Here is a 19,512-nt window from a genome sequence, read left to right on the forward strand (position 1 = left end):
TTATTTATTTAGTTTTTGTGTGTACTTTGAGCGCATGCACGCTTGTGGAATTCAGAGGTTGACATGAGGTGTCTTTCTCTATTGTTCTTATTGAGACTGATCCTCTCATTGAACTCAGAAATTACTTACTGGCTAGAATGGCTGGTTAGTTAGCTCCAGGGATCCACCTGTCTGCTCCGCTGGCACTATGGTATAGATGTGCACCCAGCTTTCATGTGGGTGCCGGAGTCTTTCTGCTTATGGTGCAGGCACTTTACCAACTGAACCGTCTCCCAGCTCCCTTTTCAATATCTTTTGATTAGTTTAATAATCTTCATGAAGTCAACGTTTACTTCCTTAATTATTTTATAGTCATTAGGAGATTGCTTTTCTGATGTCTTTCTTAGCAATTTTGTTATTGGTGTATGAAAAGCTGATTTTTAATATTTATTGTATCATGAAATCTTACTGAACCTGTGTCTGTTAGGGCTCTGAGACTGGATCTTGCTAATGTAGTTCAGGTTGGCCTTGAACTATTTCTACAGCACAGGCTGGCTTGGGACTCACTATCACCCTGCCCCAAATTACAAATGCCACCACTACTCTATTTTTCCTTTTTTCTCCTCTCTCTCTCTCTCCCTCTCTCTGTGTATTTTGAGACAAGACTCAATATGCAACTCAGGATAGGCTTGGACTCACTATTTTTCTGCCTTAGCCTTGTGAGTGCTGGGATTAGGCAGCGGCCACCTCACTCAGCCACTTACCACAACTAACACACTGCTGAGGAGTGTTTCATGGGGACAATTGAAACACACAGCACTGTTCCAGTTGATTCACAGCAAACACCCCTGGGCAGGAGCAGACGACAACTAGATTGAGGCAGATCATCTTCTCACCCGACTGAGAGTCTAATTTTCATTGAGATCAGATTCCTTCCAGATGCCTTACAATTAATTACCTTGGTACACTGTAAATAGTCCTACATTTGAATTTTTCCTCTGTCAAGTAGACCATGTTACAAAAATGTCCAGATGAGTTACAATATGTTTAAAGTTAAATGTTAAGAAATAAGGAAAGGCTGGGTATACACTTGGGGGAGAGCACTAGAGAAAAGAAAGGAAAGGCCATCTTCCCATTTGACAGTGAAGGACACTCATTTGATGACAACATTAAGGGGAAGTGGGATGACGCAGTAGGTAAAGGCACTTGCTTAGCGGCCCTGAGGCCTTGGTTACAGAGATCACAGGAGGATCTGTTTACCCACCTGTGGAAATGCCACTTTTGGTCCAGGCTGATTTTTTTCATGGATTGTTTTCTCATACTGTACATGTTTAAAGGGCTGGAAAGACTCTAGTTAAATGTGTTGAAGTTATTTTGGATGCACACATGTATACACGTGCTGGGTACAGGACTGTGTTGGGCACTGTGCTGTGGCCTCTGATGCAGTGGGCCTTCTGGAGAATGGTTTCCTGTGGGAAGCTAAGGGAAGGAGACTGGTCTGTTCTGGCTGCTGCAGCCTCCCTCAGACAATGCTCTTCTGGGGGAGAAGAGAGCCAGCGCTCACACACCCAGCTTCTTAGGATGCTGCTGTGACAGAGCTTATGCCAAGCATGGAGGCACAGCCCTGTAATCCTGGCAGCTGAGAGTGGAGGCAGGACAGTCAGGAGTTTGTCATCCTTGGACACACACAGTTAACTTAAGGCCAGGATGAGCTCAGGAAACAAAACAAATCCTAAACCCCTAAACCAACTAAAGCAGGCCTGCTCTGAGCTCACAGACTGGCAGGCTATATTCACAGCAAGAACAATGACCTTGCTTCCATTTATTTATTTAATTGCATATGTGTCTGTATATAAGTATACATATGCATACTCCTGATCCTCCAGTCTCTAACTTACAAGTGCTGGGATTACAGGTATGTACTATTGTGCCATGTTGATGTGGTGCTGCGAACTGAAGCTAGGGCTTTGTGTGCATGTTAGACACACATTCTACCAACTAAGTAACATTCCCAACCCCAAACATACTACAGACTAGTAGGATGGGCCTCTATTTGTGAACACCCACTCCCATGATGCTAGGTGACATTTTGAGGTTAAGGAAGCTAGAATGGTCTCCTCCTTCACCATGATTCCCTAGGGATATAGGCAGATCTCAAATGCTGAGGAAAGAGATATCCTAAGGATATTCAAACTTTGGTAAAGGCTGTTGAGGCCTTCAATCAAGCAATGTAGATGTTACCTAGGGAGCTTAAATCAGAGGTTAGGGCTGGGGAGATGGCGTGGCAGTTAAGAGCACTTGCTCTTCTTCCAGAGGACCCAAGTTCAGTTCCCAGCATTCATGTTAGGTGGCACAACCACCTATAACTTCAGCGCCAGGGAATCAAACCCTTCCTCTGGTCTTCTTGGGCATCCACACTTACCCACCCACAGATATACATAAACACATCATTAAAAAAATAAATCTGTTTTCTTTTTTTCTCTGTGTAGCCTTGGCTATCCTGGAATTCACTCTGTAGACCAGGCTGGCCTTGAACTCAGAGATCTGCCTGCCTCTGCTTCCTGAGTGCTGGGATAGCTTATTTTCTTATACAGCCCAGGACCACCTGCCCAGGGGTTGCACTGTCCACATTTATTTTCTTTTTTAAAGATTTATTTATTTATTATGTATACAGAAGAGGGCGCCAGATCTCATTACAGATGGCTGTGAGCCATGTGGGTGCTGGGAATTGAACTCAGGACCTCTGGAAGAGCAGTCGGTGCTCTTAACCTCTGAGCCATCTCTCCAGGCCCCCACATTTATTTTCTTAAAAAAAAAAAAAATCTTGCCAGGCGTTGGTGGCACGTGCCTTTAATACCAGCACTCGGGAGGCAGAGGCAGGTGGATCTCTGTGAGTTCAAGGCCAGCCTGGTCTACAGAGTGAGTTCCAGGACAGCCAGGACTGCTTCACAGAGAAACCCTGTCTCGGAAACCCCCCCCCCAAAAAAAAATTCTTTAATCCAGGGGTTGGTGTAAGGGTGGCGCATGCCTTTAATCCCAGCACTCGGGAGGCAGAGGCAAGCGGATCTCTGTGAATTTGAAGCTAGCCTGGTCTACATAATCAGCTCCAGACAGCCAGAGCTACACAAAGAAACTCTGTCTCAAAGACAAACAACAAACAAACATATATTTAAATCAGAGATTATAAACTGGTGGCTCTTGAACATGCACAAGGTCCTGTATTTCATGCCCAGCAGTAAAATAAAGCTAACAATAATGATAATAAAAACACAAATTTCGCTTTCCATAGTATTTTTGGTTTTTTTTCTGGAGACAGGGTCTCTCTGTGAAGTCCTGACTGTTCTGGAGCTGGTTATGTAGACCAGGCTAGCCTCATACTCACAGAACTCTACCTGCCTCTGCCTCCTGAATACTGAGAGTAAAGGCGTGAGCCACCACCATACCTGACTTCCACAGTACTTTAAAACTGAAAGACAGCAACACCAGTGTCACTTGGAGTGGTACACACTCTTCAGTTGACTGTGGTCATCTTTGGATCTTACAATTAAATTTCCTGCTTGTTCCCCTGCATCCCCTCAAGACAGGGTCCCACTATGTATCCCAGACTGTCCTTGACTCTGTGATCATCCTGGGTCACCTCCTAAGTGCTGGAGTGTACACCACGCTGGCTTCCTACCTGCCTTCCGTGCTTGCAAGCCCTGCTTTAGAGGATGCAGGACGCAGCACACATTGGGTAGTCCAGGGAGCCCCAGTGCTCAGTCCCTGGTCCAGCTCTGCGTGGGAGCCGGGCTCTCTCACCTGGGAAGTCAGAGACAGCAGGGTCCGCCAGCCGCCCGTAGTGCGCCATGAGTTTGAGCTTAGTCTCCTGCTTCCTGTGTCTCTTGCCCATATAATGTTGTTGAGCCATGGCAGGGTCGTTGAAAGTTGAATGGCAGAGGCTGCAGAACTTGTCTGGGTCTAGCATCTCTCTATTCTGGTGCAAGGCTAAGGTGGAGGCCACAAGGAAAGGATTTGTAAGGTGTTTCGACAGAGCTGTGGTGAGAGAGTTCAAACAGAAACAATGAAAACACAACCCAGAAGGTGCCAGGCTTTTGAGCATGCTTGAGGTGAAAGAAAGGCGGTGTCACCCATCACACCTGGAGATGGGGCACTGCCCGTGAGAGTCATACCATAAATGCCTTCTCTAATTGGGAAAGGTGGCAAGATCTGAGCGAGCGCAATGAACAACTGATTTGTTTGCCAGCTTTAGGGACATGAGCCCTTGTGTTTGTACACAAGGCTCTGACTTGTGCTGTCCAGTTGCCTAATTGGGACAGATCAAGCAAACATTCTTGCAGACTCTCTAGCTCTCAGAATTTCTTGGAATTTCAAAGTGAGTTGGATAAGAAGTGTGAACATTTCATTTCCATCCTTAAAATACCGCAGTTACAGAGCTGAAGCAGACATTCAAGCTCTGAGTCAGTACAGAGTCAGGCAACCAGATTAATAACTACTTTTATTATGTATGTATGTATTTTATTTATTTATTTGAGAAAGGGTCTCACTATGTAGCTATGTAGCTCTTGGCTGGCCTAAGATTCAGGATGTAATCCAGGCTGGGATTGAAGTGTGAGCCACCACACCTGGCAGAGATGCCTGTTAGACTACACTAAAGTCTCGGCAACGTGAGGGAAGGGAACAGTGGCAGTAACAACTACCCATTTTATATATTTTTGCACTTTCCCTTTGGGGTCTCAGAAGTACTCTAATGAAGTAGGTATCATTTTGTCATATTACAGAGAACACTGAGCTTTGACAGTGAAAATGACTTGCTCAAGATCACCAAGTCAGTGAGAGAATCCTGAACTGTGTGACCCTGGAGCCATCATCCTATGCCAGGCTCAAGAGTACAGCAAGAAGACTTGAAGGCTACCACTGATGCCTTCATCATCTGAAAACATTCCTGCTCTGCTCAAAGAATTCAATTAGTCAGGGGCTGAAGAGTAGGTTCAGGCTAAGAATGTCTACGGTTCTTCCAGAGGATATGAGCTCAATTCACAGCACCCTTGTCAGGTGGCTCACAAAGCCTTTATCCAATTGTTCTGGCCTATGCAGTTAAATGTACACACATGTAGACACACACACACACACACACACACACACACACACACACACACTCTTTAAAAAATAGAAATGGCCGGGCGTGGTGGCGCACGCCTTTAATCCCAGCACTCGGGAGGCAGAGCCAGGCGGATCTCTGTGAGTTCGAGGCCAGCCTGGTCTCCAAAGCGAGTTCCAGGAAAGGCGCAAAGCTACACAGAGAAACCCTGTCTCAAAAAAAAAAAAAAAAAAAAAGAAATGAATTTTTTCTTAAAAAAAGAAACCAGCAGCCGGGCGGTGGTGGCGCACGCCTTTAATCCCAGCACTCGGGAGGCAGAGGCAGGCGGATCTCTGCGAGTTCGAGGCCAGCCTGGGCTACAGAGTGAGTTCCAGGAAAGGCGCAAAGCTACACAGAGAAACCCTGTCTCGAAAAACCTAAAAAAAAAAAAAAAAAAAGCAAATCAGAGTCTGGTATGGACGTATATGTGAACCTCTCATAGTCAACATGGGATGTTGAAAGCAGGCCATATGTGGAAGCCCAGATCACTCAAGGTCAGAGAATCTGAACTTGCTTTACCCAGCAGGGCTGCATAATGGGATGATCTGGCTGTGGGCCTGGTTACCAGGTGTATTGAAGGGGTTACACTTGGCTGTACGGTGTGCTCTGATCTTGAAAGAGGTAGTGTTTAAAAGGCCCTTTGGAATAAACCTCTAGGGACTGGGTATTGACCCAGGGCCCTCCCAAAGCTATCCTGTGTCTCTGTCTTTTCTCATGGTCTCTTTGTATCATTTCCTCATTCTATTTCCTCTCCCGCAGGAACCCTTGGACAGGTCAGAGCAGACTCAAACAGCCATGTAGATGCCTTTTCAAAGTAAATGCTATGGATGTGTGTATACGTGTTTGTGCAGTCACAGATGTGTGTGTGTGTGTGTCAATGTCAGAGTGCATGTGTGGAGGAGGTCAGAGGACAACTTTGTGATTCCGTTCTTTCCTTTCATCTCCATGTGGGCTCTGAGAGTCAGACTCAGGCCCCCAGGGCTGTGTGGCAAGCACTGGGACCCACTGAGTCATCTTGATGGCCCAAGGTTATTCTTTAAAACCTACTAGAGGGTGGGGCTGGAGAGATGGCTCAGTGGTTAAGAGCACTGACTGCTCTTTCAAAGGACCTGGCCCCCACATGGTGGTACCAGCACCTACATGGTGGCTCTCAACCAGTTACAACTCCAGTCTTAGAGATCTGATGCCCTCCTCTGTGGGCACTACACGCACATGGTGCACAGACATACAGGCAGGCAAATCATGCACATACATAAAAATAAATAAATGTTGTTACAAAACATACTGGAAGGAAGTAGTATAGTGAGCTGTAAAGCTGGAGGAGCTGTTTAATGGACATCCAAAGCAGCAAGAGCTAGTGTTTTCTCTCAAGAAATACCTGAAATATGCAAAGTGTACTCTCCAGGGACATCTACTATATTTTTATAACAGAGAAAAGGGAGAGAGGAATGTAAAGACTCAACATTAGAAGGACCACCAAGTGGTTTGTATGACTGCTAAGATACCTACAAGAAGTTTGCAATAACCTGGGGGCATTTTTTATATCGAAGACTTTCTTTTAATTGTGTGTGCCAAGGTGTGGTGAGTGCACATGAGAGCAGTGCCCATGGACGCCAGAGGTGATGGAGCTCTCTGGAGCTGGAGTTACCAGGAGTTCTGAGCCACCATACATGGCTGCTGGGAACCAAACTCAGGACCTCTGCAAGAGCAGAATACACTCTAACTGCTGAGCCATCTCTCCAGCCCCCAACACAAGGAAATGTTATACTACGTGAAGCAATATATAAGGAAGCTGAATATATTATACAATATGGTCGTGTCAATGTTGAAAGATTTTTGTGGGCCGGGTGGTGGCGGCACATGCCTTTAATCCCAGTACCTGGCAGGCAGAGGCAGCTAGACCTCTGGGTTTGAGGCCAGCTGGGTCTACAGAGCAAGTTCCAGGACAGGCTCCAAAGCTATACAGAGAAACTCTGTCTTGAAAAACAAAACAACAAAACCAAAACAAAATTTGTGTAATCTACATAAATATACTGGCATTTAAAAATGTCACCTAGACACACACACACACACACACACACACACACACACACACACACACACGTATACATGACAGCATGTCATGTAGCATATAGATATATCTGTCTGCTTATTCTTTTGAGTCAGGGTTTCGCTCTGTAACCCAGGTTGGCCTAGAACTTGCTTGTAGCCCAAAATGGCTTCAAACTCAGCAATTCTCCTGTCTCAGCCTCTCAAGGGCAAAGATAAGCATGAGCCACTGTTCACAGTGCTCTCCTTAGAAGTAGGACTTGGGTGGCATTTTACTTGCTTCTTTCAATGTTTTGCACGTTGAACTGGAACTAATCATGTATGTGCATCATTTTAAGAGAAACAGAAAATGAAGTATTCTATGCACATATACATGGAGTCAACCTGGATGAACATAAAACAAATATAATACAAACATGTGGTGATGTATTGTGTCCTCCAAAATATTGTGTACTCTAATAAAGTTTATCTGAGGATCAGAGGAAAAAGTCAGCAACTATATTAAATATAGAAGTCAGGCAATGGTAGCATAAGCCTTTAATCTTATCACCAGGGAGGCAGGATCTATCTGGATCTCTGTGCGTTCAAGGCCACACTGGGAACAGAGCCAGGAGTGGTGGCACACGCCTTGAATTCCAACACTAGTTAACCATAAAGGTCTGGAGGTCTGTACAGACAGACAGGAAATGACAGAGCTGGGCAGAAAGAGGAAGTGATGTAGCTAGGCTGAGAGGGAGTGAAATGCAGAACAGAAAAGCATATAGGCGTGGGTATACAAGAAGTAGGTCTCTTTGGTGGAGGATCTCCAAGTGGTAAGAACATGGCTGGCTTCTTTCTGCTTTTCTGATCTCTCAGCTTTTTACCCCAATATCTGGCTCTGGGCTTTTATTAATAAGACCAATTAGCACTTCATCCTACACAAATAGATATACGCATACACATAGTGCACAAGGTTATAAGAGCAACAGTACTCTAGAAGGTTAAGTGCTGTGGGATGGTCTGTATGTCAAGTGTGTTGCTGATTGGTCAATTAATAAATCACTGATTGGCCAGTGGCCAGGCAGGAAGTATAGGCGGGACAAGGAGGAGAATAAAGCTGGGAAGTGGAAGGCTGAATCAGAGACACTGCCAGCCGCCACGATGACAAACAGCATGTGAAGATGCCGGTAAGCCACGAGCCACGTGGCAAGGTATAGATTTATAGAAATGGATTAATTTAAGCTGTAAGAACAGTTAGCAAGAAGCCTGGTACAGCCATACAGTTTGTACGCAATATAAGTCTCTGTGTTTACTTGGTTGGGTCTGAGCGGCCGTGGGACTGGCAGGTGAGAGAGATTTGTCCTGACTATGGGTCAGGCAGGAAAACTCTAGCTATAGTTAACAGCACTTTGAATGGTAAAATTATGGACATTCCTTTCAATTTATCTCTATTTTGTACAGCATGCATGTTTCACTTTTATATTAGACAAATATTTAATTTCAGGAATAGCGTTATAATAAACTCATAAGTAATATGAACATATGCTTAAACTACTAGGCTAAGTGAAAAGTAACAGTAGATCTCTGTGAGTTCAAGGCCAGCCTGGTCTACTGAGCGAGATCCAGGACAGGCACCAAAACTACACTGAGAAACCCTGTCTCAAAAAACCAAAAAAAAAAAAGCCGGGCGGTGGTGGCGCACGCCTTTAATCCCAGCACTTGGGAGGCAGAGGCAGGCGGATCTTTGTGAGTTCGAGGCCAGCCTGGTCTACAGAGCGAGATCCAGGAAAGGCACAAAGCTACACAGAGAAACCCTGTCTCGAAAAACCAAAAAAAAAAAAAAAAAAAAGATAATTTTCCTTAGCCTAATGCTTAAACATTGTGGTGCTATTGTTGTTACCAGCTCTCACTTTATAGACAAAAATCAGTCACTCTTCATCTAAGTTAACAAATCAACCATAAACAAGGTCAATGGTACGCTCTAGAACAGTGGTTCTCAACTTGTAGGTCTCGACCCCTTGTGTTTATGTGGAGGGGACACGAACGACCCTTTCACAGGGGTCACCAAAGACCATTGGAAAACACAGATATTTATGTTATGATTAATAATAGTAGCAAAATTACAGTTATGAATTAGCAACAAAATTTTATGGCTGGGCATCACCACAACATGAGGTGTTAAAGGGTCATAGCATTAGGAAGGCTGAGAACCGCTGCTCTAGATCGTGGCTTCCTGGTCAACGGTTGCATTTTATGAGGAGATTTCATTCACCGTCTTTTGTTGTTGACAATGATAACAACAATAGCTGTTGTTTAGTGAGTAACTGTTCTAGCCTAGATTTGGGGGGAGGGGCAGTGTTTGCTTCTTATTTATTTTTTTGGGTGCCACATAGGCCAGGCTGGTCTCAAACTTGTAGCCAAAGAGTGCACTCAACTCCTGATCCTCCTGCCTCCACTTCCCAAGTGCTAGGATTTGAGGTGTTGCCATGACACCTGGCTGTCACATGCTCCACAGCAGATGGCGATGACACTTTATGGGTGTACAAACTCAGGCCCAAATCGTAAGTAAAAGTGCCAGGACTTAGTTCTGTGCTGTTCTGACTTCAGAGTCTATATTCTGTTGTTTCATACCATGGATAACTAGATTGGGTATGACTAAAGGGTATAATTATGAGTAGATTTTTCTAAAATACCATTGTCTTGTTTCAATGGTGCAGTAAAACAAAAAGGATCAGAAGTTCTATCTATAGTATGGTCTTGGTCCAAAACAGAGCGCTTGCGACAGACAGACAGACAGACACATACACACACACACACACACACACACACACACACACACACACACACACACAGAGAGAGAGAGAGAGAGAGAGAGAGAGAGAATGCCTCCCACTTTTGACTAATTGCAGTTAGCCTAAGTTAAAAACCTCGGAATTCAAGAAGAAAGTGAAGGCCAGCTGGAGGTGACAGGATAAAGGAGGTCAACTGTGCTGGGGAGTGGGTTCAGGGCAGCTGCAAACATTTGCTGGGTAACACTAGAGTGTGCTGCTCTGAAGGTTAGCCCCCCACCTTTATAAGAGGCAGCTTTGTGGGTCAAAGTGAGCATGGCATAACCTGAGCCCATGAGAAAGATGGGGAATTAGCTGTCAACTAGCAACACTTAGCAGTGAGAGCAGGTGGGTGTGGGAGGAAAGAGACTCAGTGGGAGAGGCAAGTGACAGAATGCTCACAGTATGTGTCGGCCTTTGGCACTCCTGAGTTACAATCATTGGTCAGGACAAAAGCTTGGGTTAAGAAGCTTCTATAGAAAATCTGATAGAACACAAAGGGAAATAAAGTGAACCCAAGTATGAGGCCAATTTTAATGAAGCAGGGTTTCATGTAAATCCCTATGGCAGCTGAGGATGACCTTGAACTTCTAATTCTCCTACCTCCACCTCCTGAGTGCTGAGATTACAGGTGTGTACCACATCTGGCTTATGCAAGGCTGACGATGAAAGCCAAACCTTTGTGAACACTAGGGAAGTATTCTACCAACTGAGTTATATCCCCAACTCTTAAGTGGGGTTTTCAGTGCTCTTAAAAGCAACCTCTCCATGTCTGAGGCCCCAGTGAGCATTCTGGAAGCACCTGCCATTGGTCCCCGAGGACGGGAGGGGTCTCAAAAGCACTACTCAGGAAACCAGTACCTGCCCCCTTAGTGGGCTGCTGCTTCAGCTTTAAGTTCTTTGCGTGGGTCTTCCCCAGGTAGTGCGACTGTGCCACAACAGGGGAGGAAAAGGTCATGTTACAGACGGGGCAGCAGTGGTTCTTGTCTTTGCTTCTGCTGCTCTTCTGGGTGGGAGAGAGAACACAGGTCTGATCATGCCATTGCGCATCCAGAAAACCTCCAATGGTTCCCCTGCCCGTGGGCTGGTGGACATTTAAGACCCCTGCACACGTTAACCCCAACATACCTTTAGCAGAGCCCTTTCCAGATGCTTCATATCAGGTTCTGTGCATAACTTCCCATTTTATTCTGTTACTTCCTTGCTTTGCTTTGTTATTCCTACTGTCTAGAATGTTCCTCCTCCTTCCTGCCTGGCTTTAGGTCTACTATCAGCCATTCAACGACTTTTACTTAAAAAAAAAAAAAAGACTGAACAATCACCAAGCCCCCTCCTACGTATATGCAGAAAGAATTAGCCTTGCTCCTCATCTGTATTCCTAGAGTCTATCAGATTTCTAGTCTTCGTCACTCTAAACTGACAGCTTAGGAGACTTTCAAGTGCAATGCTGGATGTGAACAGCTTGATTTATCTTTGTTACCTATCCTTGTACCCTGCTGTGTTGAGCACACAGTACATCACCAGGTTCCAACTAGAAAGTGTATTCTAATCTTCCCAAATAAGCTGTTTCTTCAGCACTTCTTAACCTTCTCACTGCAGACATTTTGGGGTTAGTAATTCCTAGCTGGTGGTAGGTGCTGTGATCTCATCTGAGCCACTCAGTCATCTGAAGAACTGAAGTGCAAAGAGATGAACTGATCATTCCTCTCTGGGTCTAAGCCATAGGGGCAACGAGGAGATGATTTCTGGAAAGGAAGCAAGGTCCCTCTAAAGCACTGGCCACTGGAGGGGCCACTGGAACAGGAAGGCGGTCTGGAGAGTAACCTCTTATTTATTGAGCATTTACTGGGGACTGAAACTTTACCTCATAACACTAAAGAGGCGAGATCATGCCCACTTTATAAGTGAATTCCAGAGAGGTTAAGTGACTTGCTCAAGGTCACCCACCTAGTAAGAGAAAGAGCCCTGCCCACTAACTTCTATCCCATGACGTGTGTAACTTCCATACTTTGAACGTCACAGTACACTCAAGGAATCAGGGCTCATTTCAGTGTAATTCTTATAGTAATTCTGAGATAAAAAATAAATTTAATTGCTTCATCATGAGAGGAGGTATTTATATTCTTTGATTGTTGAGGCCAAATGCTGACAGTCTGTTTGTTTTCCCCACAGCTCAGGAAATGAGAGCCTGGGCGTCCCCCTACTTCTTCTCTTGTTCTTCTTCAGTAACCTGGGTGGTAGAGTACAACAATGAACGGTTCCATTTGCCGAACCACTACTGTGTGACAGATTTGGGGTTCGGTGCTATTTTGTAAGTCTGTTCTCAACTTAGGAAAAATCCTGAAAGGTAGCTATAACAGTCTTTTTTTGTTTGTTTTGAGACAGTCTCTCTTTGCAGCCTAGGCTGGCCTCAAACTTGCTATGTAGTGGAAGATAACCTTGAACTACTGATCTTCCTGCCTCCATATCCAAGTGCTTGGTCACATGTACACACCACCATGCTCGGAAGTATTCTTGTTTTTAACAGAGGAAGAAATCAAGGCTCTGAATTGTAAGACTTGCCCAAGTTAGACAACAGGGCTGAGATTTGCAGCCAAGTCAGTTTGAATCAAAGCCTGCGCTCACACCACACCAACCTGCTTGGGAAGCGAGCAGTCTCAGCAAGGCAGCAGTATTACCTGATCTGAGTCTAGCCTCTTGACGTCCCCCTTTAGTGTCTCCACTCCATGGATTGCTAGGTATCTCTTCACTTTGTTGGCATGTTTTTTGCTCTGCAAGAACCCAGGAGAAAGATCAAAGATAGCCAAATGCTATTCCACAGAGAATGCAGCCATGACACACTAGATTCTCTCACACCTGACTCCTCCTGACGAAACTTACAAGGACGAGAAGATGAGGGAAGAAGACTCATTTCCTGAGTTGCTATTACGTGCTAGGCCCTTTACATGCTATTACTTTAACCTTCAACAAGCTATGAGAATACTGTGAGCTTACACATGTAGAAGCTGAGGCCAAGCATGGTGGAATTTCTTGCCTATAAGATGATGTAACAGCCGGGCGGTGGTGGCGCACGCCTTTAATCCCAGCACTCGGGAGGCAGAGCCAGGCGGATCTCTGTGAGTTCGAGGCCAGCCTGGTCTCCAAAGCGAGTTCCAGGAAAGGCGCAAAGCTACACAGAGAAACCCTGTCTCGAAAAACCAAAAAAAAAAAGAAAAAAAAGAAAAAAAAAAAAAGAAAAAAAAGATGATGTAACAGAGTTGGATTCAAACTCAGGTATGCATAAAGCCAAAGCTCCTACTTCCTGCTATACCAAGCTGTACAGAACAATCTACATACAATGATCCTGATTTGGATGGGAGAGATGAGATTCACAGAAATTAAGTCAACCTTCAAGTCCCAAGCAAACATACATGAAGAAGCAGCCTTCACTGTGCAAGACAGGAGAGGAGAGGGCTTGGCACTCGGCCTGGAAGTTAAATACACGGCTCCAACAGAAATGGCCTACCTGGTAATGTGCCAGCTTCTGGGACTCAGAAATCAGCATGGCGCAGCAGACTTTACACTGGGTGCTGGTGAAGAGACACTGGTTCTTCTGGATCATGTGCTCCACTACAGAGGGAAGAGAAATCAGGCAAATTGACAGATGTGACCTTACCAGCACTGTCTGATCTCTCCCAAACCTAGGCACCGAGTAACGGAATCCACACCAACACATACACAGACCTCTGCTCCTCCTTGCCACTGTGCCATAACTCATGCCATGCTTGCAAACCAACTGCATTACTACTTATCTTACATAGGCCAATCTTCTTTACCTAGTCACACACTGCTGTTAGGTGAGGCTGTCCCATACTGCCCATGAATTCCTGCCTCAAGGGACCCTTCAGCCTCAGTAGATGTGACTATAGGCCCTTACCACCATGCACTGTAATCTTTTAAAAAGTGCAGCTGAGGACTTCTTATGAAGCAGTGTTAAAAGCAGGATGAAGAGTCGTACACCTTTAATGACAGCACTCAAGTGGTAGAGGCAGGTGGATCTCTGAGTACAAGGCCAGTCTAGTCTACATAGTAAGGTCCAGGCTGTGCAGGGCTATAGCGTAAGATCCTGTCTCAAACAGCAACATAAACAACAGTTCTAACATAGACTTAAGCATTAGAGGAGAGACAGCTATTTAGGAAAAGGACAATGCACACTGTGGTGGTTTAAAAGAAAATGGCCCCCGGAAGAAATAGCACTATTAGGAAGTGTGGCCTTGTTGGAGTAGGTGTGGTATTGTTAGAGGAAGTGTGTCACTGTGGAGGCGGGCTTTGAATTCTCTGTGGTGATATTTTGTGTATGCTCTAACAAATAAAGCTTGCCTGAAGATCAAAGGGCAGAGCCAGCCACTAGGTTAACCATAGAGGCCAGGCAGTGGTGGCACACACCTTTAATCACCGTACTTGGGTCTCATGCCTTTGCTCCCAGTACTTGGGAGGCACACACACATTTAATCCCAGCATTAGGGAAGTTGAGACAGGAATATAAGGTGGGAGGAGAAAGGACCTCAGCTCTTTCAGGCTGAGGAGTTGGTAGAGGTAAGAAGTCTCCCTAGTGCTGGCTCCTTTACTAATCTTTCAGCATTTACCCTGATATCTGGCTCTGGGTTTTTATTATTAAGACCAATTAGGATTCATGCTACAAGTCTCATATATGCTCAAGCCACGCCCAGTGAGGCAGTCCTCTTCCTGTTGCCTTCTGATCAAAATGGAGCCAGCACCATGTCTATCTGGACACTGCCATGTTGCACCACGATGATAATGGACTAAACCTCTGAAAATGTAAGCCACCCCAATTAAATATTTTTCCTTTGTAAGAGTTGTCATGGTATCTCTTCATAGCAATAGAAACCCTAACTAAGACACACACCCAAGACATGGATGTGCATTCCTTATTAGATAGTTCTAAAATTGAGTTTAAAAAATGATTTCATGTGTATGGGTATTTTGCTTGCATGCATGTTTGCACACCATGGAGGCCAGAAGAGGGCACTGGACCCAGGGAAATGGGGAGTTACAGATAGTTGTGAATTGCCAAGTGGGTTCTGGAAATTGAACCTAGATACTTTGCGAGAGAAGTCAGTGCTTTAAACTTCAGGGCCGGGGCTGGAGAGATGGCTTAGTGGTTAAGAGCACTGACCGTTCTTTCAGAGGTCCTGAGTTCAATTCCCAGCAACCACATGGTGGCTCATAACCACCTGTAATGAGATCTGGTGCCCTCTTCTGGCCTGCAAAGACACATGCAAAATTAATTTCTTAAAAAACAAAAAACAAAAAAAACTTCAGGGCCAACTTTCCAGCCCATTATGTAGCAGCCATGGAACTTGCTATATACATCAGGTTGGCCTTGAACTCACAGAGATCAGTCTGCTTATGCCCCTGAGTGCGGTATTAAAGGCATGAGGCACCACACCTAGCTCTAGCAACCATTCCAAGTAATTTCAGTGTGAAAGCAGCAATCCAATTCCTTCTCACTGTTGGAAGGTAACTTTTCAGCCTAGTGTAAATTGGTCTCCACAGAGGAAGAACACAAGCATGGGTCTGCATTACTGAGAGCCAGCAGAGCCCAGGAAAAGACCCTGATATAGGAAACCTTGATCTCTGTACAAAGTCCTAGCTGAACAGAAAGGGTTTCTAGGAAGCTGGCCCAGCCAAAACCCAGTACTTGGATGTGGAGGTTTTCAGTTTTAGCTATCTTTGAATAACTTCATCTTTATTTTTAAGTTTTTAAATCAGATGTGACCAAATCAAGATGGTTGGACCTGCTGACATCCCTACCTCTCAACACCTAGGGCCCTGTGAATGTTAGGTAAGCTTTCTACCATTCAGTCCCAGCTCTGAGACAGAACTTGTCTTATCTCTACTCCCTTTCCCTCTGCTCACAAAAAGGATGTGTGCCTCTTACTGCTGAGGCCATCACTCGGTGCTCTCCTTCTGAGACAGAGAGAGTCAGACAGACAGACAGACAGAGACACACACAGAGTGGGGGAGGGGAGGAAAGAGCTTTGGTTGCTGATTTAGCTGCAGGAAAGTCACCACTCTTCGTGTAGCTGCTCTCTCTGCAAGCGGCATCTCACTGCACTTTGTATCAGTCACTGCTGAGAAATCATTCATGACTTCTATGTAAAACTTCAACATTTTTACAGTATTCCGAAACTTTGTTCTGGGGGGATTTTACTCTGGCTACCCTCATATGGCCGTGTGAATTCTTTAGTCTGTTGGCTGGCAGTGTGGTGCTCTTTCAGAGTTACTCCCAACTGCCACTGTCAGGTGAGGTTCTCTAAGTCTGTGAGGTGTACATCCTGACCTTTGGCCTTCTCTGTATTTTTCTCTCTTCTGGTCTCTTTGGGGCCAGGCGGGAGGAGGAGAAAGTGCAGCTGTTTTCTGGGTATTTTTTTAAGCTTTATTTTTACTATTTCTAATTGTGTGTCTGTGAGAATGTTCATGTGCGTACAGGTACCCTTAGCAGCCGAGAACCACTTGATGTGGGTGTTGGTAACCAAATTCCCATCCTCTGGAAGAGCAAGACAGCTCTTAACTACTGAGCCATCTCTCCAGCTCCAAGTGCAACTATTTTAATACAAAATATTGACAAAAATCTTTTGAAACAACGATTTAGTTCCTTAAAAAATTAAATAGACTAGCTTATCGAGATACCTGCACGGCCATATGTAAGGTGGCATAATTTGCCATAGCTAAGCTATGAAGTTAGCTAAATGAATGAATATAGAAAATGTGGGACTGGGGCTTAAGAGATGGCTCAGTGGTTAAAGGCACTCACTGCTCTTCCGAAGGTCCTGAGTTCAATTCCCAGAACCCACATGGCAGCTCACAACTGTCTGATGCCTTCTTCTGGTGTGCAGATGTACATGCACACAAAGTACCCAAATACATAAAAGACATAAATAAAACTTAAAAAAAAAGAAAGAAAATGTGGGACTGATGAAATGGCTCAGGAAATAAAGGCACTTACTGCCGAACATGACTACCTGACTTTGATTCCTAGAATCCACTTGACAAAAGGAGAGAACTCCTGCAAGGTGTCCTCTAACTGCCACACCCTGTGTGCATTCACAAACAAACAAAGTAAAGGGAATATAGAAGACATGGCACATTGACCCATCAGGACATTATACAGCCACAAAGTACAATGAAGTCTGTCACTGCAGCAGGGCATTATTCTAAGTGAGAAAAGACAGGCAAAGAACAACAAGCACCACGTGTTTGCTCACACGGCAGAAGCTAATTATGCTTCAAAAGGCACTGTTCATATGACAAACACAGGAGACAGGGAGATGGTTCAGTGGGTTAAGACGCTTGTTGCCAAGGCTGATCTGAACGTGGGTTCAATCCCCAGGTTCCACACGGTAGAAGGGACGAGCTGACTACTACAAATTGTCCTCTACCTCCACATGAGTGCTATGGCACCAGAGAGCCCACACATACAGATAAATCTGATAAAAAAAAATAAATAAATAAAGAAGATAGGCAGGCAGGGTGGTACATGCCTTTAATCCTAGCATTTCTATGAGTCTGAGGCCAGAGCCTGGTCTACAGAGTTCCAGGTCAGCCAGTGCAACATCGTGAAATACCCCAAAGACGACAATCTTTTTTTTTTTTTTTTTTTTTTTTTTTTTTGGTTTTTTTGAGATAGAGTTTCTCTGTGTAGCCTTGGCTGTCCTGGATCTCACTCTGTAGACCAGGTTGACCTCAAACTCACAGAGATCCGCCTACCTCTACCTCCCAAGTCCTGGGATTAATGACAATCTTAACAAAACAAAATGAAACAAGAAATGAAGACAAGTCTCAAAGAAAACATATGTGGATATATCTGAACTATAGGATTTGCACCCAGAATATAAAATGGCTTATAATTCAGTAATGAAAGAAATAACCAAGTTACAACGTGAGCAACAATGTGACTAGATAGTTCACTACAATGTACAAATGAGTAATAAGTGAAATGGTGCTCACTGTCACCAGTATTTAGAAAACAAGAAATCACTACACACTCAGAAAACAGCTGGTGTGGTGGCACATGCTTTGAATCCCAGCACTGGAGAGGTAGAGGCAGGTGGATCTCTGTGAGTTTGAGGCCAACCTGGACTACACAGAGAGCTCCAGGACAGTCAGGGCTACATAATATAGAGACTCTGTTTCAAAAACAAAACCAAACAAAAGGTAAAACAATAAACAAGGGGGAGAACAGAAAGAACTAAAGCTCAAGCCAAAGAAAGAAATGGAAATTGAAGAAGCCATTTTGTAAAGATTTGACAGTTCCTCAAAATGTTAAAGATACAGTTACCATTTAGCTTAGCAAATCCACTCTGGAAGAGACCCCTGAGAAAGAAAATGGATGTCCAAACAAAACCTCTGCATAATCCCTCAGCAGAATCACTGATAAGAGGGACAGTCAGGTAGAGGTACTTGCTTCACATGCCTTACAACCCACCTGGTTCAATCCCCTGCTCCCACCATGGAGGAAGAGACCTCCAGCAAACACCATGGCATGCATGAGCCTGTACACACACACACATACATTGTAAAGATTTTTCTCATTGGGCATGATAGTGTACACCATTAGTCCTGGCATTCAGGAGGCCAAGGTCAGAGGTATTGGTGAAATTATTAAGGCGACTCCACGTAGTTAAAAGGGAGGTTTATTTAGTGGCGTAACTTACAAATGAAGGGATAGGTAGGCTGCAGGGTCTGGGAAAGATGCAGGGCAGTCTGGTGGTGTTCTCTGGAGAACTCTGCTCGCTCTACCTCCAGTGTCCAGGGTCCAGGAACCAAGAGAGGCAGCACATCCTGATCTCGGGTCTTCAGGGTCCTCTCTCTCTCTCAGCCCCGCCTTGTAGGCGTGACAGTTACCGAAGCCTCAATGGGGGTTGGAACTTCCAGATCAAAGCTGGAATGGCTACCCACTACACAGAGGATTACTGTAGTTTTGAGGTCATCCTATCTACACAGTGAGCTCTACGCCAGCCAAGGCTAGATAATGAGAGCCCCCTCCAAAAGAATTTTTCAGAAGAGGTCCAAACCAGACACTTATATTCCAAATAGCAAATGTACAAGCAAATATATCCCATACAGTAGAGTTTTTTTAAAATTTATTTAATTTTTTAAATTTTATGTTCATTGGTGTTCTGACTGCATGTATGTATGTGTGAGGGTATCAGAAGCCCTGGCACTGGAGTTACCGACAGTTATGAGCTGCCATATGGGTGCTGGGAATTGAACCCAGGGCCTCTGGAAGAGCAGCTAGTGCTCTTAACCTTAATCTTTGAGCCGTTTCTCCAGTCCCAGCAGAGTTCTATTTAGCAACAAAAAGGAACACACACTGTGACTTGGCTGAGCCCCAAAAACATGCAGAGAGACGCTAAACACAAAAGACTAAATGATTCTGTTTGTATGAGAGGTTGAGGAAGGTCAATCTGTGGTGACAGTGAACACTGGTGGTTACCCGGGGCAGGTGTGAGAGGAGATTCAATGGAAAGACCAGAG

At 44.8% G+C, this 19,512-nt stretch overlaps 1 protein-coding gene across 3 annotated transcripts in view; it reads right to left on the reverse strand.

Moving 5' to 3' along the window:
• Znf346 (zinc finger protein 346) overlaps positions 1-19,512 on the reverse strand; it is a 29,828-nt gene that overhangs the window by 8,155 nt on the left and 2,161 nt on the right. Inside the window, exons 2-5 of one of the 3 annotated variants that reach the window (XM_052727767.1) lie at positions 13,478-13,581; positions 12,651-12,743; positions 10,834-10,975; positions 3,778-4,011 (exon numbers count right to left, since the gene is read on the reverse strand). In XM_052727767.1, coding sequence (XP_052583727.1) covers positions 3,778-4,011; positions 10,834-10,975; positions 12,651-12,743; positions 13,478-13,581 — 573 coding nt within the window. Of the gene's footprint in view, positions 1-3,777; positions 4,012-10,833; positions 10,979-12,650; positions 12,744-13,477; positions 13,582-19,512 lie in introns of all 3 variants that reach the window. The other 2 variants (XM_052727766.1, XM_052727768.1) reach the window with 2 other exon arrangements.

Source organism: Peromyscus californicus, unplaced genomic scaffold, assembly GCF_007827085.1.
Source record: "Peromyscus californicus insignis strain IS unplaced genomic scaffold, ASM782708v3 Scaffold_8__1_contigs__length_139910024, whole genome shotgun sequence".
Taxonomy (NCBI): Eukaryota; Metazoa; Chordata; class Mammalia; order Rodentia; family Cricetidae; genus Peromyscus; species Peromyscus californicus.